General features: G+C 41.7%; 1 protein-coding gene and 1 long non-coding RNA gene across 2 annotated transcripts in view; one reads left to right on the forward strand and one right to left on the reverse strand.

The window, feature by feature from the left end:
• Positions 1 to 787, reverse strand: part of Cltrn (collectrin, amino acid transport regulator) — a 33298-nt gene extending 32511 nt beyond the window's left edge. Inside the window, exons 1-2 of the mRNA NM_020976.2 lie at positions 725 to 787; positions 342 to 400 (exon numbers count right to left, since the gene is read on the reverse strand). Coding sequence (NP_066125.2) covers positions 342 to 400; positions 725 to 782 — 117 coding nt within the window. The 5' untranslated portion in view covers positions 783 to 787. The remainder of the gene's footprint in view (positions 1 to 341; positions 401 to 724) is intronic.
• A 13326-nt stretch (positions 788 to 14113) lies between these two features.
• Positions 14114 to 23624, forward strand: LOC102555398 (uncharacterized). Its single transcript, XR_015646520.1, has 5 exons — positions 14114 to 14499; positions 14910 to 15035; positions 16041 to 16187; positions 21853 to 21886; positions 22266 to 23624. It is a non-coding gene; the product is annotated as an uncharacterized LOC102555398 (long non-coding RNA).
• The last annotated feature ends 629 nt before the right edge of the window (positions 23625 to 24253 follow it).

Below are 24253 nucleotides of genomic sequence, written 5' to 3' on the forward strand. Positions count from 1 at the left end.
AGAAAACAGACTGATACCATTTAGATGCCCACATAGTGAAGGACAGACAACCTAAATAAATGCATCTATATCAGACCAGATAGTCCCCTTTGCTCTATGTTCCTGGACTGAAGGTTTCAAGTTTTCAAAACTGTTTTCTGTCACATGATTTCCCCATGTATATCCAATCACTCACTACTGATAATGTACTTTAAGCAAACTCCTTATATCAGTGACTCCCGTGTTACTGTAATCTGGCTTTGGCAATCAGACTTGAAGACTCAGAGAAGCCATTTATTTGAAAAAAACCCAAAGCTATTAGAAAACAAAACTTGGAATGAGACAGCAGGTGTTTTACTTACCGCTTTATCTCCAAGAGCTGCTTTGATGCTAAGTCTTACTTTAAAGGCATTTTCTGCATCTACCAGAGGGAGGGGGAAAAAGAAAAGGAAAAAAAAACAAAAACCGTGAGAAAATGGAGCCTGATAAATCCTGATGTTTAACACAGCCCAGATGAACGTAACAAAGAACTACAATTGATCTGTACCAGTGCCCCTGTAACTTGAACAAAAAGCCTATGAAATCACTTACATTTCCCTTCAGATTCCTAAAAGTCATTGGTTCACCTTTCAAGCCACATGTCCAAAGACTTAGAGGAAAAATCATTCTTTTTTTTCTTCACTTTATAACTTCTCAAGCATTTAGGAAACTTTTACTATATTTTTTAAGCTTCAAGGTTACGTACCTGGACGGCAGAGTTCAGCGTGAATAGTAGTCACCAGGAAAAAGAGTGCCCACAGCATTCTTTCAGAGTCGCAAACAGAAGACAAACTGAGACAAAAATCCACTCTCTACTTAAAGCTGCTTTAACCATTCTGTGACCCGGATTAGGGTATCGGAGAAATCAGCGAGCCACCATCTAAAAGGTTTAATAATTAACGCCCATCAGTTGGGTTAATACGTCCATAGAAGCGAACCATCTCCTGTCAGTTATTTACGAAAATCTATTTGAGAAACAGGTTGGTCGTTTCTTCCTCGAACTGTACCCCAGAAGAATGTTTCCTAGGCTGACATAATCAGAAGCCTCCCTCACGCCTCCTACATGTAGTTGTCTGGTTTTAGCTCAAGGTGGAGAGCACGGAATCCTCCCTGGAGGTTTTCTTTGTGCCCTTTCAAGCTAATCTATCTGATTCAAAGATGGGCTATCATACTTGGGAAACAAATATAATTCCTTTTTCATCGCTGGTGAGCAAAGGGAACACTTCCTAAAATGCTGGTTGGTAAACAAGTCCCAACTAGAGGATGGTTGGGCTGAACCCTAAGACCTTGCTGCTGTCTAAAACTCAACATTAATGATATGAAGTGTCGCTGCTGGATATGATGACCCTTAGATGGTAATGATGGTGATGACGATGATGACAATGATGATGATGATGATGATGATGATGAAACCTCCCCTGAACAATGCTCTGTACTGGTGACACTAGGTACAAGTAAATGCTAACCCCTTAAAAGGGGTTGGAACTGCTAAGAAACTGTAATTTAGTTAAGTTGCTACATGGTACTAGTGACAAGATTGTTCAGTGCAACTAGTCAACAGTGACTAAGAGCTGCTTACTGTGAACTAAACTCCCTGGATTGTTTCTCAAGTCCTCACAGTGGTTACAATCGTCTCACATATGAGGTATCCAAGGACTGGGAGTTAAAGTCACTGGGAGCAATGGCATGAGGAGAATGTCCCTTTCCCAGCTACCCTGACTTACCTGGAACCTTGCTACCAAAACTGAAATCACAACCAACCTCTGAGCTGCTCTGAGGTCTAAGATAGTGGGATTATGAGCTCTCCCCCAGTGGGCATTCCATCAACCATGGCAGTGGGAGTGCCCTGGGGTCTATGCCTGGGCTTTCCTCCCTCCCCCATGGCACGTCCTTCCTGGAAAGTCGTGAGTGGGGAGATGAACTTGGATGGCTCTGAGGTTAAGTAGGACATTTGGCTTTTGAAGCAACAAGGAGGAAGCTATGAGCAGGGACACATCTGTTCCACTTCGAGAGACACGGTGGGGGCAGGATATTGTTGGAGACGGCTCTTTCTCCACCCACCCGAGGAAGGCTTTTACCATCTCCTCCACCTTGGCACCGAGGTCACTGAGAGAAGAAAAGCTGTCCCAGAGGAAGAGGCAGCCAAGCCAGCCCAGCCATTCTAGCAATGACACTGTTAAATGCAATGGAAATTTCCCAAAGGAAAGAGCTGACCTAATTCCCGGGGAAAAAAGAGACTAGATGAGCTTATCTTGAGAAGGAAAAGTCAATACACACAGAGAGATAGAGGTTCAATCAGGGCACAGTGGCGTGTTAGAGACACAGACATCTGATTCAATTTGCTTGAAGTCTTTAATTTCATAAAAGTAATAAATTCCCATATGCTCTCACACGGCTGTAACTGGGATTGCAGGAAAAGCAACACTAAAATACCAAGTCTTAGTGGGTAAGCAGCATTCATTTCCAAAGAGGAAAAAAAGTCTTCTCTGAATAGTTCTTGTTTCCCAGTCATCTGTCTGTGTCTGTCTGTCTGTCTGTCTGTCTGTCTCTCTCTCTCTCTCTGTCTCTCTCACACACACATATACATATTCGCATACACTCCCACACACACACACACACACACACCACACACACACATACACACTTGAGGGCACTGCATTGCATTCATGTTGTGCACAAACATACATGTAGGGAAAACACTAATACACATAAAATAAAAAGAAGAAAATCTGGAAAAGTAAAAAAAGGTTTTAAATACACCTAATACCACCAGTATGAATGACTAATGTGGACATATTTTAATAAGTAACACCCATTTTTGGAAACTTTTTTCTTTCTTTTTTGTTTGTTTAATTCACTTTATTAATTTTACATATATGGACATTAAATTTATATGCATAAAAATTAATAAATAATATCCATGTTGGTTATGTCACTCTATTTGTTTTGTTAATTACATTTGTACATATATTTTTCTTCCATTTTCATTAAATTGGGTATTTTTTGTTTACATTTCAAATGTTATTCCTTCAAATGTTTCCTGTCCATCAGCCCCCTAACCTCTCCCCCTCCCCTTCTTTATGAATGTGGAACCGTTTTTCTTTTCATTTTGATTTTCTTTTCCTTCCTTCCTTTCTGCCTGCCATTCTTCCTTTCTTCCTTCCTTTCTTTCCTTTTTATTTCTTTCTTTTTAACAGGTAGCCCAGGTTGCCCTCTAACTCAATGAAAAGGCACGTGTGACCTTTGAACTCTTGATTCTCTGCGTCATCCACCTCTCAAGTGCTACAATAATAAGCATGCATCGTTATACCCAACAGCTCTGGGTCTTCTGGTCTGTTCTTAGGAAATACTGTTGTGGCTCATATAGTGGCATGCTCAGAACAAGAGGGCATGATGTTGGAACTTATGGACCCTTGTCTTCTCTTCTTAAAGGAATTCTACAGAATCTAGTGAGTTAGTTTAAAAATGATACTTAGGGAGAAAGGTAACTTCTTACTTCTAAATACCAAAGAATATATTTTCTGTATGTCTGTGGTGTATGTGGCTGTATGAGTGCATTCACATGTGTGAGTGGGGGCATGTGTGTGGTTTCATGAATATCAGAAAACAATGTTCTGCTCTGTCACTCTCTGCCTTACCACTTGAGACAAGGTCTCACTCTGGCCTAGGAGATAGACTGGGGACTCAGGAAACCCCAATGATCCGCTTGTCTTTGCCCCACTACAATTTGGGGGTTCCAGGTTGAGTCCACATAAGTCCTCATGCTCAGGCAGTAAGTGCTCTAACACACCAAGTCATCTACTCAGACTTCAACTTACTGTGTTTACTTGTGTGTGTGTGTGTGTGTGTGTGTGTGTGTGTGTGTGCGCGCGTGCCTGTGCCTGTTGACCCAACTTTGATATTTACTTTGATATTTAGAACCCATTTAAAGGTAGAATTGGCTCCACAAAGTTAACACCACAGCAGTGCACACATGTGCTTCTACACATATGGTGGGTCTCCAGGCTTGCTTAACAAGTGCCTTCACCTGCTGAGAGCCATCTCACTGCCCCCCAAGGAGTTTTGTTTGTATGTCTGTTTTTTTAGTTCTTATTCATTATTTGTGTGTGGTGGTAGTGTTTTGTGCTTGAGAGTGCCTGTGCAAGAGAGAGAGAGAGAGAGAGAGAGAGAGAGAGAGAGAGAGAGAGAGAGAAGGAGGGAGGAAGGGAGGGAGGGAGGGAGGGAAAGGAGAGATGGAGGAAGAGGCGGGCGGAGAGGGAGAGAGGGAGAGAGAGAGCGCGTGGGCCTTGGCCCTTGTGTGAAGATCAGAGAAAAGCTTTCGGTGTACTGTTTTTTTTCCCAATCTAGGACCAAATTCAGGCCTTTGGGCTCACACAGTCTTTAACTGCTGTGCCATTTTGCCTGCCTATTAGTAACTGACTGTGCATTTTAACCAGCTGCCTTTTCATTATCTATAAGCTAATTATGATCATGGGATTGAGCCAGCTGCTGCAGTAATACATTTCATTCATTATTTAAACTCTTTGTTGTATGTTTGGCTGCGTTGTTGTTTGTTTTTTGTTTTTGCTTTTGTTTATTTTTGAGACAGGGTCTCACTATGTAGCATTGTCTGTCCTGGAAATTCACTAAGTAGCCCAGGCTGGCCTCAAATTCACACTGAGACCCTCCCAAATGCTGGTATTAAAGGCATAAAGGTGTGAGTCATCACACCCAAGTAAATGAGTCCTTTTTTTTAAAGATATGGTCTCTCTACCTACCACTCTCTGACATGGAACTCACAGTGTAGACCAGGCTGGCCTTGACCTCACAGAGATCCACCTGCTTGTGCCTTGTGAGTGCTGGGGTTAAAGGCTTGTGCCACCACACCTGGCACATTATTCTCTTAAACAAACTTAGTTCTCAACTTTAATTTTAACCTTAATAATTTGTCCTATACTATTTATAAAAAAGATTTCTTTGAAATTATGTTCATGTATGTGTTTGAGTGTTGGTATATGAAAGCAGGTACCCAAGGAAAACAAATTATGGCATTAGATCTCCCTTGGAGTGGAGTTACAGGGGCGTTTTAAGTATGCAGTTCTGGGTGCTAGAACCAAACTCATCCTCTGTACGTACAACAGTCACTCTTAACTGCTAAGCTACCTCTTCACCTGCCTCGCTGGCAGGAGCTGTGTTTAGCTTATTTTATTTGTACAGTATCATGTTCTAAACCAACACTTAAAATTCTGCCCCCTCGCCCTTACAGCATCATTTCGAAAGTGATAAGAAAGGCTCCTAACCACTTCTATGTTCATGCCACTTGACTCTATTCTATCACCTCTTTTCCTTCATATTTTATTATTTATTTATTTAACAGGTTCTCACTATGTAGCTCTGACTGGCCTGGAACTCACTCTGTAGACCGTGAACCTTGAACTCACAGAGATCCACCTGCCTCTGCCTCTTGAGTGCTTGGAGTGAACGTATGTAGTCCCCACACCCCCGCCATTTTTTTTTTAATTTTTCGCTAGCTTGTCCAAGATGACCTTGAACTCATTCTGTAACCCATTCAGTCCTTGAGCTTTCTTTCCTCTGGCCAAAGCTTCCCAAGTAGCTGAAATTACAGCCCGGCATCTGCAAGCTCGGCTACTATATTCTGTTTATACTTTTTCGTATGTGTATTCATTTCTCTCATTTTTCCACTGAACTTGCCAGAGACTTGCCTATTCATGTAATTTGAGAAAGAACAAGATCATGGGTCTAGTTTTTCCTTCTGTTCTGATTCCTGACTTATTAGCAGTTTATAATTTCTTGAGCCCTTATTTCTATGGCCATTAGATGTTTCTTGTCTTATTTTTCTAATTCTTGACTTTGTTAATGGGTTAACTGTACAGTATAATAATACTATACAAATAAAATAAGCTAAAAAACAACTCCTACAAGTGAGGCAGGTGAAGAGGTAGCTTAGCAGTTAAGAATTCTTTATTTTTAATCTTTTTCAGTTCATAATGATTGCAAAAATCTAAGATTAGCAATATACTTGGGGAATTGTTCTAGCTATATGACCTAAGACAAAATGATTACATTCTTTTTTATTTGTTTTTATTTTACCAGATTATTTTATGTGTACGGGTATTTTGTCTGAATGCACATTTGTGTGCCGTATGTCTGTAGAGGTCAAAAGCAGGTGACAGCTCTCCTAGAACTGGAGCTCCACATAGGTGGGAGACATGGGTCTTCTGTTCTGGAAGAGAAGCCTATGTTCTTACATGATCAGCAAACTCTCTAGTCCCTACTGATCTTATTTTTATTTTCTAAAACTTTAAAGTTGGGGCTGGAGAGATGGCTTATCAATTAAGACACTGGTTGCAGCTAGTCGCAATGGTGAACACCTTTAATCCCAGCACTGGAAGGCAGAGGCAGGCAGATCTCTATAGCACCCAAGTTCAGTTCCCAGCATCCACCTGGCAGCTCACACCATGTCCTCTCTTTGCCTCCTCAGAGTACATGGTACACTTACATGCAGGTAGGTGGAATATTCATACACATAAAATAAAAATGAATACCTTTTTAAAAGTTTACAAGTACAGTTTCAACTTTTCTCTCTATCCCAGTAATTATCTAAAAACGAGTTCTCTGCAGAAAAACAAAAACAGCAATGGAAAACGGGCATTTGTAATATAGACTTGTATAGGTCCTTTCACACAAAGAAAGAGACACAAGTACAAGTGTCAGCCAGGAGAGTCTGCCAATAATGTGAGTTGACATTTGAAGGTACCACAAGTGACTTGTCCCTAAGACAATACTGAAAACACTCATTGTTAAGTAGATTGATAAAGATCTCAACAAAATACACGGAACGCAGAGTTACATATCAAAGTTCTCGCTCATCAGGGTAACTCCTGCAGTTTTCCAAACTCTGCCCAGATTTAGTGTTCAGTTCAATTGCAAGTATTCTACTTGATACATTTATTTTCTTGAATTGTGCCTATCTGTGCACAAGTGTATTGCCATGGGGTGCATATAGAGGTCAGAGAACAACTTTCAGGAGTGGCTGTCTTCTCACTTCCTTGATAATTTAGGTCTGTCTGCCTGTCTATCTACGCTCCACCCCCACCCCGTGTGTGTGTGTGTGTGTGTGTGTGTGTGTGTGTGTGTGTGTGTCTGTCTGTCTGTCTGTCTGTCTGTCTGTCTGTCAATTTTGCAGTACTGGGGATCAAACCCAGGAACTTATACATGCGAGGCAAGTACCCTGCCACGTACAAATCTACTTCCCGTTTTCTTTTTTATTTTGAAACAGGGCTCATTACATTGCCCAGGCTGACTTTGAACTTGCTCTGTTGCCAGGCAGTCCTTTAACTTTGATCTTCCTGCCTTAGCCTCCCACATAGCTAAGATCCAAGGCCTGCACCACGTGATCCAGTTTCATGTACAAATTTTAAGTAGCAAATTTCCAGAGGATTCTTCTCTGTTTAACTTGCTTTATGAAGTTACTGCTCATTTTGGCGGTAACTTCTTAGTCACTGTGGTCAGGATGGCAAAGAAAAGAATTTCAACCATGGAATATCACAATTTATTTCCAAATGTTCAGAGTATAGAGCATCAAGAAGATGTTTAGATTATTGTTGCCATAAGCATTCAAAGGGGTAGCCAATATCCTGAGGCAGGAAATAGACATTGATCTCTGCATGTTTTTAATATCCTTGCTGTTTCTGGGCACATAACTATTGATCTCCTGCTCAGACAGAAGTCAGTAAAATATGAGATGACGCAAAATGGAAATGTGTCTCTCGTCCTACCGACTCCTGTAGGATGCTATTTTGTTTAGTTGGTTTATCTTTTTGTTTGTTTGCCTTGAGACAGGGTCTCTGTACTGAGCCCTGGGCTATGAAGATCAGACTGGCCTCTGCCTCCTGGATGATGGCCTTAAAGGTGTATCCCACCACACCCAGGGTAAAATGTTTTTAAAGCTCACTAAACTACTAAAAGCACATTTACCAATCAAAAAGCAAGAAGTAGGAAGGACTGATGTCCCTTTTAAATTTGAACCTATTCTGTTTTGTTGTCACAACTGGAATGGTTTTATTCTTTTTATACATGGGGAACCAAGATATTTCTGTCCATTCTGCAAAATATTCTATTTTAGCTTAACCATTTTCTCTTTTCTTTTTGAGACAGGGTCTCACTATGTAGCCCTGGCTGGCCTGGAAAATTCACAGAGATCTGCCTGCTTCTGTTTCTAGAGTACTGGGTATAAAAGTAGGTATCACATGGCAAGTCAGTTGTCCTCAGTCACAGCGATTTTATCCTCTGTAGGATAGATATTGTCAGTGCATGAAGTCATTTTTGATTATCCCAAATGGGAGAAAAGAAGCAAGCTACTGATAGCAAATGAAGAGGCCACTGATGCTGCTAAGTCTTCTAGAAATTTTAGGAACATCATTTGGGTCACTGTCTAGCAACTTGTTCTTGTCTGTAGTAAAGTTAATAGAAATAGCCCACTCATGAAAAGCAGGAGTTAATAGGGAACCAAATGTGTATGGCAGGGGTAGGTCTGTAAAATTACTCACGTGGGAAATATGGTATACTAGATGCTGGACAGATGGGTCAGTCGTTAAGAGCCCTTGCTGCTACTGCCGAGGGCCTGGGTTCAGTTTACAGAATCTACATGGACATGTTACCCCACAACTGGAGATAACTACAGTTCCAAAGGACCCAACTCTCTCTTTTTATCTCCTTGGGCACTGCACGAATATGGTTCACAAACAGACATGGAGGCCAAACACACACATAAAAATAAATAACACTTTTTAAAAAAGATTGTAGAACTTCATTTGTGGGATTTTATCTTTGAGAATAGTTTTTTTACACAGTGTATTTTACACATTTTAAATAATTCATTTATTTTTATTTTATGTGCATTGGCATTCTGCCTTTTTGTATTTGTGTGTATGTAGGGGTGTCAGACCCCCTGAAACTGGAGTTACACACAGTTGTGAGCTGCCATATCATGTGGGTTCTAGGAATTGAACCTGGGTTGGAAGAACAGCCAGGGCTCTTAGCTGCTGAGCCATCTTTCCAGCCCTGATACAGTATATTTTAATCTCAGTTTCCCTTCTCTTGTCTCCTCCCAGATCCTCTCTACCTTCCCTCCCATCCAAATCTATGCCTTCTTTCTCTCTCTTTAGAAAATAAACAGACAAACAAAACAAACAAACCAAAATAGAGAAAAGGGGGAAAAAGCACAAAGAAGTGCACACACATACACACACACGCGCGCGCCTAGACAAACCACTATGAGACAAAAAGATCTCCCCAAATATCCATGTTTGTTCTGTGTTGCACATGTGTTGCCAAGCCTTTGCCTCCCTTAAGTGTGGTTTGTATATCCAGTGAGACTCCTTTAAAATAAACTATTTTTTCCTTCATGAGTGTTTGTCATTTGGAGACGGCTTCTTAGTTAGGGATAGGAGATATGTCCACTTTCCCCTCTCAGTGCTGGGACCCCATCTGGCTTCAACCTGTGCAGGTCCTGTGCATGCTGCTACCATTCCTGTGAGTTTGTATGTGTGCCAGTTCTGAATTTACTACTAATGTAAGTTCATTTGTCTTTTTGTTAACATGGATAATGAGAAAAAGTAATTTCCTGGTGATTAGACCATGAACATACACATGCCAGTGATTCAAAAATCCATGATTATTTACATTAGTGTGTGCACACTGGAGATCCGCTGACTTGAAAGCCCCTTCCTCTCCCCCCTTGGCCTTGACATTTGCACTCAAACCATTTCCACACTCAAATGTTCATAAGTGTTACAGTGTGCATGCGAGAGAATCTCAATTCTTTGTGCCCTAAAAGCTGAACACACCTAGCTTTCCAGAGCATCTGGACTGAGTCATATCCTCTATTCTTTTCAGAAAGGGTCTCCCAGTTGTTGTTTCTCTACTTGATCATGGTCTCACCTGTGTCTTTGTGTATTTGTTTCCACAAGATTTCCTGAAACAGAGCCCTGAGAGCTTTTATTTGCCTTTAATTGCAGGCACTATTCCAAGTCTGTCTTATTACCATCTCTCTTAAGGAACCGTTCCTTTGTTTTGTTTTGTTTTGTTCTTCTTACAGATTTATAAGTGGTTCCTGCAACCCAGTCACTTTTTGTTCTGTCCTTTATCCAGTGTTCTCAAAGCACTTGGTTCACACTTGTACATCCATTTCTTCCCACATTTAGGTTTTGGTTCTACAAAAGTCAGGCTTCTCCTCTATGGCTCAGTTTTGCATGCCATAACCCAAGAGTGAATCAAAGTTGCACATAACTGAACTGACTTCTTTGAGGCAAAAGCTGAAATTCTACTAGCTTGACACCTGGGCGGTGAAGGGCATTCACATGAGTCAGTTCATTCTTTACATTGCTACTCAGGGTAAAACAGTTTCCAGGATCCTTGAGTAACAAGGAACACTATACATTTAAAGTGTCTCTAATCCATCTATTCCAATTTTTTATTTAAAAAATTTATACAAATGTTTTCATCATATACTTTCTTCTCTCCCAAGTCCTTGAAGATTCTCCCCACATCCAATTTCATATTCTCTCTCTCTCTCTCTCTCTCTCTCTCTCTCTCTCTCTCTCTCTCTAAAAAAAAAAGAAAAGAAAGCAACCAGAAAATGAAAATCAAAAACAAATAACCTCAAGCCAAACAAAAACAAAAAGCTTGGAATCCATTTTGTGCTGGCCAATTACTCCTGGGCACCAGGCCTGCCTGAAGTATGGCCCTATGCTCATTTTAAGGTGAGGAAGTCAGATACAAGGACATTTAAAAGCTCATCAAATTTTGTAAGTTAATCAATAGCTGTAATCATGATGAACTTTGTCTTATTTTTTCACAGGTTAACATTTTTTGTTAGTCAGAGAAAGTTAATCACTACTGCTAGGGAATAAAAATTAATTCAGAGAAACCATTAAGTAAATGAAATTCTGCCAACTTTTCTAAGGCAGGATTTTTTGAAAGCAAGGTCTCTCTATGTAGCCTTGGCTATCCTGGAACTTACTATGTAGACTAGGCTGGCCATCCAAGTGCTGGGATTCAAGGTGTGTGCCACCATATCTGGCTTTAAGATAAGAATTTAAAGGTCAATTTATTCAATGAGCTTGTGTCTCACCTTGGGCATGGAGATGTTATAATGAATTTCATCTACTAAAAGCAAGACTTAACTGGCAGTCTATCCTATAGGTGTATCTGTTTCCACTGTTGCTCAGGTGTGGTATGCAAGGATTATAGAGGGACATTATTTTGGATTTACAATCTACATGAAGCCCAAAGAGCCATGTCATAGCAAAATGGAATCACTCCTTTGAAATGCCATTGACTAACCTGGAACTTTAAGGAAGCAGATAGAGCTCAACAGACCAGCTTTTTCTTCTAAAAGTACTCTAAAGGTGCTAGAGGGCCTAGGCACTCAGTTGAAGTGGAAAGTTTAGGCAGTTGCTAAATTTCACTTATTGTCAATGTAGCAACAGTGGATCATTTTATATGACACTTTCTTCCCACTTACTCACATAATCCTCATGAGTTACAGTCTAGAGGTCTCGAATAGGTTTGTTTTCCCAGTCAGTTAAGGAGTTAAAAGGCAAGGAAAATCTCCAGGGCAACAGGTAGCACTGGGAGAAATCTCAGACCCAGCAGACAATAGCAGACAAAATCAGCAGTAAAGAAAAGACTTTTAGTTGGGGTGAGGAGAAACACACACACACACACACACACACACACACACACACACACACACACACAGAGCACAATAAAAAGACCCTCAACAATATAGCCCTCTATAAGAGCTGGGGATTTTAAAGATCTTTTGAGGTGGGTCTTTCCCCCCAACTTAAGGTTGATCAATTTGAACAAAGTTGGGGAGGTTGAGAGCTCCACAAGTCTGGGGTAAACAGGGTCTGCTTTAGTCTTAAACTTGTTGGACAGAAAGTCGGTTCTTACTAGTAAGAGAAAAAAGCCCAACAGGCTGTATTTTTTTCCCCAGACAGAGTCTATCTACTTGGCTCTTCTGGGCTCACTTCATAGACCAGGTTGGGCCCGAACTCACGAGATCTACCTTGGGCCTTTGTTTTCAACTGCCTGCCTTTTGTTTCTGGTCAGGAGGATGAGGAAGAAGCTCTTGGAAACTCGCCATCATTATTGTCTAGTCACGGCCCCTCTCCCTACTCATTTGCCTATCAGGGAGTCTGTCTAGCTCCTTCCAGCAAAGAATCCCAAGTTTCCCTCAGGACAAGAGTTAAGAAGTATGCTTTACCAAACCTAAATCTCCATCAGCTTTTAGGAATACTGTCAAACCTTAAAATATTCGTCATTTCCTCTGTTCTGTGACCTTCTTGAAAACTTAGAACTGCATCTACTTCCCACCTTCAAGTACTGCTATGAATCTGATGGTTTGCAATTAGATGTCTATTTACTCTCCTCACTGATTTTCCCCTTCAATTCTTTAAAGTATTTCTCTTGTAGAACGTTGTGTACATTTTAATAGGCTGCTTCAAGTCATTTCTGAAAGATGAAGGACAAATAATGTTGTCAAACTTAAAGCAGCCATTTTTACAGGGTAAAGCAAAAACAAACAAACAACATGTCTGGCATTTTGAAAAATAAATGAGAGTTCTTAGGGCCAAGGTGAACTTAATAAAAAAATGTTTTTTCTTAAAAAACCTATTCTTTAAAACCAGCGGTTGTGGCGTATACCCACGACCCAGCACTTGGAAGGGAGAGGAATAGCTGAGGTTGAAGTCTGGCTACACCGGGAAACCCTGTCTCAAAAGCCAATCAAACACTTGTTCTTTGCTCTGTGCTCCTTCTAAGTCAGGATTGTTACCACACACATACACACACTATCTTTAAGTCACAAGAGGATGGAAAGTGGGAAGAAACTCATATTTTAAAGTGATCACAAAATCTTGACTGCTGACACATGGAGCTAATCTTTGTACTACGGAGGGGAAACTTGTAACACCCCGCACATATGAAAAGGGAATATTTTCAGTGAATGTTTGTTGAGAATTTTATCATATAAGGTACTGTAATAACTACTATGGAAATGGCCAGCTGGTTTATACTCCCAGCTACTCCTGCTGATTGGCTCAACGGACCAGCACTTCTCAAGCACCGGGTCAACCTATCCAGTCTCTTACCACATCTTTTTATTTATCTTGTCCTAGAAGGAAGGAACTTCAAGATTCTTTCAGGCTTCTTGTACATTCAGAATATACTCATAGATGAATCCATTTTGAATATAGGAACGACGAGTGAATGAATTTTTTTTCCTCCCAGCATGCCCATTCAGAGCTTTGTGGACAGGGAGGAACTCCAGTGGGTTAGCATTGTCTCTGTGGGACCGAAATTATAAATGAAGTAAGAAAGAGTAATGTCAGAGAATGAGGGACTTCAAGCAGAGATCAAAGTGTGGGGCAAACTGCCTCATAGTATGAGGGAGAACTGGAGTCTAGAAAAAGTCATAAGGGGAAATACATCATACTTTACACACTCTACATATCTTTCTAGCATTTAAAGCCTACAGAGCGAGAGGCTGGAAAAAAAGTTTCAGTTGGCTCCCCAGTTGCGAGGTCACAGTTCCACCACTGAACCTCATCATTGGGCAAGAGTTTTGTTTCTTCTCGATTTCTGCTCATAAATTACCATTATGCTTTGGTTTGACGGAAACACGAAAAAAAAGTATTATTACTTGTTTTTTTTTTTTTTTTTTTTTTTTTTTTTTTTTTTTTTTTTAGTGGAGCATCTAGGATTTGGACTGTTTTCAAAAGGAACTTTTGGGTGTCCCTTTATAAGAGAGGTACTCGATCTGGCGAGAGAAGACGGCCAATGTGGAGCCCACAGTAGGTGATTTGGGAACTTATGAGGTCCCTTAGACATAAAACAGGAAAACATGCATGTAGGGGGAAGGGGGTCTCTTTGAGAGATCTGCCCAGAGGTTGCTCTCAAGCCAAGCTCGGATAAGCCAGTAGGAGAGTCTAACGCAGGAGGGGACGTGACATGAAGTGATCTAGCCAGGTTTGGGCACCATGGGAACGGTCCAACCCGTAAGAAGAAGCAGGTGGTACAGCCCAAAGGAAAAGGCGTGGCCTAGGCGTCGGATAGAGGCAGGCTGGTGACATGGCCTTATGCTCAATAGTGATAGCACGCCGCTATCTGAGGGCAAAGGCCTGGGCAAGTTAGCTCCGGCTCTTATCAGGATCCTGCCAGTGGTTTACTTATAGAGCTATGGTAGAAAGCCGGAGCCGGAGCGAACCGGAGCAAACCGGAACCGGAGCTGCCGCTAACCGGGCAAGCGCCTCCAGGGCGGGACTTCCGGTTTATGGACCAAAAGCGGGCGGGTCAGAGGTCAAGATCTCGCGTAGCGGCGTGACGTAGGGGGGGCGTAACCAAGCTACCCTCGCGCCGGAAACAGCGTGTCAGGAGCCAGCCCACCGGGATCGAGCGCGGAAATTGAAATCGGTAAGTATAGGCGACATGGTAGCATGGCCTGTCTGAGAGGACAAGGACTACCCCTTGGCCTTTACACACACTATCTTGCGATACCTTGGTCCGGGGAGACCCATAAGATGTAGGTCCAATAAGCGGAGGTCCAACCCAAACTTCCCCATGGAACCGGTGGGGTGTCAAACAGTGCGTTCTCGTTTATAAAGGGTCACTAAATGACCTCTGAGGATTTGATCCATTTAGGAGATGAGGAGACTGCATTTCTAGAAACCGAGGCTGAAGAAGCTGGAACTCATCCGGATCTGCGTTATTGCTATAGAGAAATGGATAACGCCATCGGTAGCACAGTTGTGTCTGAACACAAGTCTGACCCTTCCCAACTTCTCGATTTCTTAATATCTTTTTTCTTTTGTGCCCTACTCCAGATTGAGAGAAGAGGAAGTTCCAAAATAGTGAATGGCTGGGATCCGGTGAATACTTGGATGTGTACACCTTAGTTTGGATAAACTCTTCTAAAAACCCCTGTTGCCTTTTCTTCTGCTTTCTGTACTGTAAGTCTACTGATCTCCCCTTTGCTATTCAAAAGTTTTGTTGGCATGTGTAAAACAATCAGTGGGATTACATGTATGCCTGAAGAACTGTAAGTGTGTCTAGTAAAAAGCTTTTCTTTTTGAAAGTTTTAGCATGCTAAAACTACGCAGAAACTGGTAAAGAATTGCAACCAATTTCAACTATCTCAGAGTCTAGTATGGCCTGAGATAAGGTTGCCTTTTTTGATAAGGCCAGTCCCTACACTGCTTTTTATTTCTGTGGATTTCAACCTGTCCAGAGGTTAAATTTTAAAATTTGCAAGCAGTTCAAGGTTAATTCTAGCTGGCCAGTGTAAGTGGGTGCATTGCTGTGAACATAGAAAATCTGGTGAATTAGTAGATGGTTTTTCTCACATCCCTACCCATTCCTTTTCTGTAAGTTATATCTGTTGAGGTCTGGCCTCGTAACATAGCTGTAGCCATTTTGTTGGATGCCTGCCAGCTATTTCATATTGTTGCTGTAATATGGCTACTAGTCATTGATGAAGAAAAATAATTTGGCTCATAGCATGATCATGCTGACCACATATCTTGTTGTGTTCTGAGGTTATGAAGTTTGTTAATCTTAAGAAATTCCACAACTATAAGCTTCACCAGTAGGAACCATCAAATTAAGGCTCAATATGAACAGTTGTGTCTAAAATGGCTTGAGCCAGGGCCAACCACCAGGCCCACTTCCAGAACCTGCATATGAGCTCATTGTGGCTTTTAGTAGTTTTAGCCTTTATAAGCTGGCCCTGAGAAATGTTTGGGGTTGTAGCTCCTAAAGTCTGAGCTGTGTCCCTGACCGATCAGTCCTAGGGTGTGTTCAATAAACCATCCACGTCTGACTGAAATCGGCACTCATGTGGTTTGTGGGGCGCCTCCTGAATCCCAACAATGTTCAGGTCCTGATAATGCCAAGCAGAAGGGAGTAATTATAATAGGAGATAATAATTTTATCTTTAATTATGGGTATGTGTGTAGGCTTCTGCATGAGTCCACTGAGGTGAGAAGAGGCTACTAGGTCACCTGGAGCTGGAGTTATGAGCCACGTGTCACGGTACTGAGACCTGAACTCACTCGGGTCCTCTGGAAGAGCTTTTGACCATGGAGCCACATCAACACTAGGAGGTAATTATTCGACATTGTGTGCATCTTCCTGAGCACTGTAACTATTATGGGACATTTCTGACTTCCCCAAAATGATCACATCAAAAATTTCTCAAGACATGTCCAAATCTCCCCTGAGAAGAAGAGCAAAATGATGCTGTTAGAAAACCACTGAGATAAAAGGGTACACACTCAGACTTGTGTATATGTGAATCTTGATGAGTTTAATGAAATGGCTAATATTCTTTTAAATGATTGATACATATCCACTATTAACAAGGAATTAGTGTTTTCAAACATTGCTTTGCTCTAAGAGTCCAGGTTTCTCAACTTCTTTGCAGTTTATTAATTAATGTAGGAAAAGGAATTCGTTACTAATGCTAGTTTAGTTACACCTGATGGCTTGAAAAGTGGATCATGAACATATTGCCACTGTCAGTTTGTTTTCTCCAACATTGATTGTGGCTTCACTGACAGAAATTAGCATTGACCAAAATCAATTTCTGGCTGCTGGTTATGCCTCCACCCTACCTAGCCTGGTTTATTCAGAACACTGACACTTCATATGCTTAGACATAAAATTGGAAAGGTCATGTTTATCTAGTTACTAATGGTTATGTGAGTGAGACTTTTCTTTCTGTGGTTTATTATTATTATTATTTGTTTTTATGTAGGGAAGTCAAAAACTGAGGGCCTGAAATCGGAATGTTCCTATTAGAATTGTTTGATGGTTTAGTCCTAACCAAGAAAACAAAAATAGTAGCCCACAGATGTAGAATTTTACTTGATTAACTTTCCACATTGTAAGTCATGTTCATATTTCTAAGGTGCTTTGAAAAAAAATTAATGTACAATAGGCCTTGATTGGACTTTCAGGATGCTACACTGTCTCAACCTATTTTTTTTCCTCCATCTTTATTAAATTGGGTATGTCTTATTTACATCTCAATTGTTATTCCCTTTCCTGGCCTCCAGGCCAACATCCCCCTAGCCCCTCCCCCTCTACATGGGTGTTCCCCTCCCCACCCTCCCCCCATTACCGCCCTCCCCCCAACAATCACATTCACTGGGGGTTCAGTCTTGGCAGGACCAAGGGCTTCCCCTTCCACTGGTGCTCTTACTAGGCTATTCATTGCTACCTATGAGGTTGGAGTCCAGGGTCAGTCCATGTATAGTCTTTGGGTAGTGGCTTAGTTCCTGGAAGCTCTGGTTGATTGGCATTTCAACCTATTTTTACCCAGGAAATATTATGGTCTTTGCTGTACCACTGAGCATATGTCCTCTTGTGATAATGCACCCTTCCCCTGCTTAGTTAAAAAGACAGTACTGATTGTTTCTGCCAACTTCACTGGCAGGGGAAGACCTGCTGTATGTACACTCAGGACCTAGAATGACCGAGAATGTGGAATCTTAAAGAAAGGTAAAGAAAAAAAACTCTTTGCTAGTTCCCACAGTAAGAGGATTGCTAACGTGTCTTTAACATTCTCCTTCTGATGTTTTAGTCTGATTTGTCAGAAGCAGCATTACTGAGAGGTAGTAGCTCATTCAGACACCAGCGTTTCAGGGCATCCCTGAGTACCGAGCTTGTATGTTTCCTTGCTGAAGTCATCTATGGTTATGAACTAAGACTGATGCCTACTGTCTTATAAGATAAGAGACTGAAACCGGTGACTATTATGACTTGTAATTTAACAGCCCGCATATGTTAGTCAATAATGAAATTCCCAGTCACTAGAAAAGAAATGAGGTGGAAGGTCCTAAACTTAGTGAGAGAAATTTTCCTTTGCTATTAATGAGATGTGACAAATATGAGCTAGAGTGGGATAGTACAAATGTAATGTTACTCCAGTGATTGGTAATGCTCATGGTCTCTGTACCTTTAGAAAGAAGTCACCTCACACCTGGGACCCTAGGGAGGCCAAGGCAGGAGTTCCAAGACATTCTGAGCTTTGTAGCTGTACAACAGTATCTTACACAAAACCAAACAGACTTGAGTGTAGTGTGAGTCTCTAAAATATAGTAGTATGAGTCTCTAAAATATAGCCACAAGTCACTTGTTATTTACAAGTAAATTTTAATTTCATTAAACTTTTATAATTGTGCCTATTCCTTGCTATATTTATACCATACATTTCCATCTTCAGAGAAAATTTTATCAGACGATACTGCTCGGTATTATGACTGCATTACTAAGTTCTCCCAGTTTTCCAATTTTGAAGGCCATCGGACTTGGAGAGCAGTAGTACTAGCAGGCTTGTTTTATGAAGTCTTCAGGAAGATTTCTAGTGGAGGATGGAATGCCCATTCATCAGCCTTCCAATAACCTTGAGAAACAATGGCTGGATTAAGAATTTCTTGAGTTTAAAGTTATGTGCGGCTCCCTGGAACTAACAGGAAGCCCTGGAGCTAGACACAGGGAATGCAGGCTTTATTTTCTGAGGTAGCAATGCCATGTGATTCCACTGGTTGGTCAGTTCAGCTTCTGGGTTTCCCCCATAAGCCTGATAGTCCAGCAAAGCCATTTGTGCTTCTGTGACTGTCGGTAAAGCCTTAATGAGAGCCTGTGTACTCCATCATAAGACCAAAGCCTACTAAGAAGGTCTTTGGTTCCATGGGACCTCATGAAAAAGACAGGATAGAGAGGCAGTGTGGCAGGTGGGAGTAAACCACAATGGTCATTCTCATTTTCCTAAGAGGTTAGAAAAGAGGAAAGGAAAATCATTCTGGTAATTCGTTGTTTGATTTTTTTTTTTTTTTTGAGCCAGGGTCTTACTGTATAACTCATGCTAGCTTAGAACTCATACAGATTTGCTTGCCACTGCCTTCTGAATGATGGGTTAAAGACGTGCACCACGATGCCTGGTAATAAATTTTATGTAAGCCTGTGTAGTCAGGATGTTGAACTCTTTAAGAATTATTTCTAAGTGAATTTTAGAAGCAAGTCTTCATAGCTGGTGGGTGTGTTCCATTTCTAGCACCTCGTGCATTGGACTGATCAAGGAAGGCAGCAGGAAGAAAGCAGGCCTTGAGAAGGAAGGACAAATGGGGTGAGATAAGGTGGACTTTAATACAACAGTCTCTAGCATGAGCACACTGGGTATTTCAGGAATCTGCTGAGAGTCAGGACACAGATATAGAGGGGTGAGAACGGAAGTTTCATAGGATGTTTGGGATCTAGAGGCCTGAGCTGGTTGGCTGTCATAGGCAAGGGGAGGAAGTGATAAACCTGAAAGGTCCTTAAGGAAGAAGTAATATAGTGGTCGTTGTGGTAATGGGAAATAAAGAACAATCAAATGACACTAGTAATGCTCTTACTTGGTCAGTCTACAAGTTGGGGTGTTTGTTTTTCAGAGTAGAAAAAGGACATGACTAACAGATCTATCATGGCACTGCACCTTTGCTCACTCCATGACTGACAAAAATCACGCTCTCCTTTTCTTTTCCCACCTGTGTGAAAAAGTCCTTGGTTAGACCGAAGGGAAATGAACAAATTCCGGGAGATTGTTCCAGACTGCTTTTTGTTTAAGAGAAGAAAGGAGGAGACGAGAGTTTTTTCTTTTTAGAAAAACAAGCTATTGGCAAAAAGCTGGTGATGAACCAGCCTGCCTCCATCTTAAATAAAGGCCATCTTATAGTAAAGACAACTAGGTTCATTCCTGTTTATGATTAAGCCTCTGTGTCTGAAGGATTGGGCTATGCCCACCTGTACCCTTAACTACAAAAGGTTCTTTACTGCCTGTTCCAGGAATGGCCATCATGTTGTGGTTCCTAAAGTCGGTGATAACCATCTTGCAACCCTACCTTTGTTTCAGAGGGTTATATGAGCATCTCTGACTACCTTGTTATGGCTACCTGTTGTTATGACTACCTTGTTCTGCCCTCCTCCGACCATGTCTTTGTGTCAGGAGGGGTTAACTTGTTATCCTTACATTCTGTACCTATTTTGCCTGCCAAATCTCCCATTTGGAAATCTCCTATCCCTGAGCTATAAATAAAAGTGTTGTGTTCCTCACATACAATGCTGACCTCTGGAACCCTGCCTTAGGGGGAGGCACCCCATGTATGTGAATAAAAAAGCTGGCTTTAGATAATTTGGACATGATTTGGGTCTGTGGTCTCTCTCCTCCCATCTTTGGGACTGACACTGGATCCACCAGGAAGTTGGTAAGGAAGTCTTGCTGTCAGTGTCTAAGTTAGTAAAAGGGCAGGTGAGTATGGGGAAAGAAAGTACAAATGAAACTGCACTTGGAAGCCAGAAGAGGCCAGTTGAAAGGGTAGGCCCAGGTCTCTGCAGCCAATGAGTGTGAGTGAGAGAGTAGACAGTTTCCCTTCTCCCTACCACCTTTCTGTTGTTTTTTTCAAGATGGTTTCTCTGTGTAGCCGTGGCTGTCCTGGAACTTGCTCTGTATACTGGGCTGGCCTTGAATTCAGAATCCATCTGCCTCTGCCTCCCAGTATCCCACTGCCCAACTCAGCTTCGGTTTCCTGAAATGGTAAACGATTATGGCTGACTTATGAGTATCATCACAGGGAGTTCTTGACTAGTCCCCTTCTTTCCCAGTTTTAACAGAGACCTTATTCATTAGCTTTGAAGAAGATGAATTCGATGGCTATCACTTAGTATGCCAGAGGGGAAGATATAGTCTCTGTGACAGATGTTCAGGTGGCTGTAGTGGCACTAGAGAGACAGTCTGGGATACAGAGAGAGACCCTGTCTCAAAGGATCAGAGCCATTTAAGGAATTTCTAGAAAGATGTCCATTCTGATCAGGCTATACTATTAAAATAGTATGTCATTTAAAATTTGTATTCTAGTTGGTTTCTAAAGGACATAGGCTTCAGGTATCTCCAGAGATAAAAAAGACAACTGTATTATACAGGGAGTAATAAAAAGCATCCTGTTTTCAGAAGCTTCTTACAGAGCCTTCCTGTGCCCACTTTGCCAAGTTCTAACTCAAAAAAGTAAAGTTTTCCTTTCTTTCTCTTTTTTGGATGCTGACCAGAAGCCTGGGCATGCTTTCTCTGGTACTCTTTCTGTAAGGTTGCTTACCTCATTTCCTGTGACAGGCCTCTGCTATTCAGTAGCCCTGCCCTTGTCAGATGTTCCCATCTATAGTCATATAATACAACTTTCTAAACTAAAAAAAAGACCTAAGTTTTCATAGAACAGGAGTTCTCAACTGTGGCACTCAAGATTTTGGGCTGAAAAATTATGGGAGTACACATATATTCTAGGGCAGTGCTGTTCAACCTGTGGGTGATGGGTGACCCCTTTGCAGGTTACAATCCTTTCATGGGGGTAGCATATCAAATATTTACATTATGACTCATAACAGTAGCAAAATAATTACAGTTATGAAGTAGCAGCAAAATGATTTTATGCTTTGGGCTCACCATTGCATGAGGAACTCAGGAGCTTTTTATTATTCCCCTGTATTAAAAGGTTTGCAGCTTTAGGAAGGCTAAGAACTAGGGATATTTAGAACATCTCTATCATTTGTCCGCTAGATGGCACTGCTGCACCTTGTGATAGTATGACCATCCTGAGGGGGGCAGAATCACTGGTCTAGACAGACTCTAGACAGTTCCCTGTCATTGTTGCTGTGACACTTGTGCCCACCCCCACCCCCAATACACACATACCTGGAAAGAAGAATGAATATATATTTTTGAATTTCTATTTTTAGCAATCGAAGGAGAGGAGCTGTCTTTTCTGTGAAGGTGAGTGAGAATATGCAGATTTCTGTTTGTGTGGAACTAGGAGCCTTCCCAGGCACTTAGGTCCATAAGTTCTTCGTCTTAGTTTACCTGAATTTCAGATGAAACCAGGAAACAGAAATTGACAAAGGGAAACGATTTATTTGTAAATTGGGCGAATATTGAGTAGTTGGCTTATTAATTTTAAGTGTGTTTACAAACTAGAAGACAGAAATTTGTGGAGGTGGTAATTTTATTCAACTCTGAGCTTGGAGAACTGAGTTCTAGGCCACAGGCCTCATAGGAAAGCACTCCCCATTTTCCCAGGGAGCCTCAGATCTTGGGTTTTTCTAGGGCAGTGGGTAGAAAACTTCTGCTCTTACAGTCCTTTGTTCTCCCATAGAGAGATTTATTCTAACTCTTCTGCAGTTTTGGAGCCCTGAGGACATCCTGAAGTCCTATTAACATACTAATAAGGGAAGGAAAGAAGTTTGAGCCCAAGTGTGAAGGATTAGTCTGCCAGTGAATATGGTGATAATCAAGTCTTACAGGCTTTGTTTATTTTGCATATTAATGCATACTTTGTAGTCTGTTCTGTTATATACTCATTTAATTTCTTTCCTACCCGGACAAGGCCATCTTAACAATTTATAGGATGGCAGGAGACCGGCTAGAACATGGGCAGATTTAGCTCTGAGGTGCGTTGTCTAGTCCATCACTGGGTAGAAGGGAACCGAACTCCAGGTCGCTTCTGTTCTCTCTTAATGGAGATAGGTTTTTCTTTAAGTCTGGGCTGAGGAAAATGGAGTTGTAATGATACCATCCTCCAGTTTTAAAAAGGAAAACAACCACCTTTTATTTTTTTAAGTGTGTGTGGGGGTGAAGGGGCACGGTACAATTCCCACTCATAGTCTTTGCCAAGTTCTTTGTGCCTATGTATGGAAGTGGAAGCCTTTTGTATTTTGTCTTGTGTGTGAGCTTCCTTGTGAATTTCTTTCCTGTAAGGATTCAAATTCTCTGAGTGAAAAAAGATGAGTGTGATCTCTGCAGGGACCTGCTGTCTCTCATTAGCAGTGGTTCTCACCCTTCCTAAGTGCTATGACCCTTTAATACAGTTCCTCATGTTGTGGTGATACCCAAACAAAATTATTTTGTCCCTACTTCAAAACTGTAATTTTGCTTCTGTTACTGAAAGACCCCCCCACTCTCGAAAGAAAATTATATGAGCTTAAGGTCCACAAATACAAAGTAAAAGTTTTAAGATTCACAGACTCAGAGCTGAAGCAGGCCTGGGCGAGCCCAGACACGCCCAGGCACATAGGGCCTGCGTCACCGCTAGAACTAACAGACCATAAAAGGAAAAAGAATGCAGAACAAGCCCGGGGTATCGGATCTAACTCATGGGCCATCTGGCAGGAAGAGATAAGCCCCTAGCCCCTGACATTCCAGATGCCCCAGCCTGCACATATTCTTTTACCATGTTGTAACCTCATTTGAATGTGTTTAAAACAGCCAATTGTGTGTAGCTATACATTTGTGCCTCATTTGAATATTGTATGGAATAGCCAATTATGTGTGACCATGCTTCTGCGCCTCATTTGAATCCACCAATCCCTGTAACCATGCATCTGCTTCTGTATGCCTGCTTCTGCTCCCCAGAACCCTATAAAAGCCCCCTGCTGGATCTGCACGGCGCGGAAGTCTTCCAAAGAGACTGTGTGCCCACAGGTACCTGTGTTAATAAACCCTTGTGCTGATTGCATCCCGTGGTCTCGGCTCGGTCTTTGGGCGTGTGGGTCTCCTCCTGAGGGAAGGTCCTCTCACGAGGTCTTTCATTACAAATCATAATGTAAATATCTGATATACAGGAAATCTGTGATAGGTTATTTCTCTGCCTCCGGTGAAATGAGCCAATTCAAGCCAGATTAGATTATATTAAAGGCAGGTTTATTAGAAAGTTGCTCTTGGGTGAGTTTACTGGTCCCAAGAATTGAGGCCAGGGGAGTCACCATGGGGAAGCAGGGAGGGGGAAGAGAAAGAAAAAGTGTGCACAGAGAGAACCTTGGAGAAGGAGAGATGGGGAGAGAGACTAAAATATCTAGATTATATAGGAAGGGCTTCTGGAGGAAGGGTGGCCCAGTCCCTGGGCTGGAAAGTTCAAGGTTAGTGGCAGGGTATGCCAGGTAGGGACTGGGGGATGTTGGGAGAACCTGGAAGTCGGCTCTGGTATGTGCCTGAGTCCCTTGTCCAAGGTCCGAAACCAAACATCCCGGCCTTTGGTTGATCATAAATGAATAAGGGATGTCATAATTGTCCATGACTACTTCCTGCTGACATTGTGGTACATTTTGGGGTGGGGGCCAAAAGCTGGACTGTCAGCCAAGTCCAGGA

This window comes from Rattus norvegicus, chromosome X, assembly GCF_021556685.1.
Source record: "Rattus norvegicus strain SHRSP/BbbUtx chromosome X, alternate assembly SHRSP_T2T, whole genome shotgun sequence".
Lineage (NCBI taxonomy): Eukaryota > Metazoa > Chordata > Mammalia > Rodentia > Muridae > Rattus > Rattus norvegicus.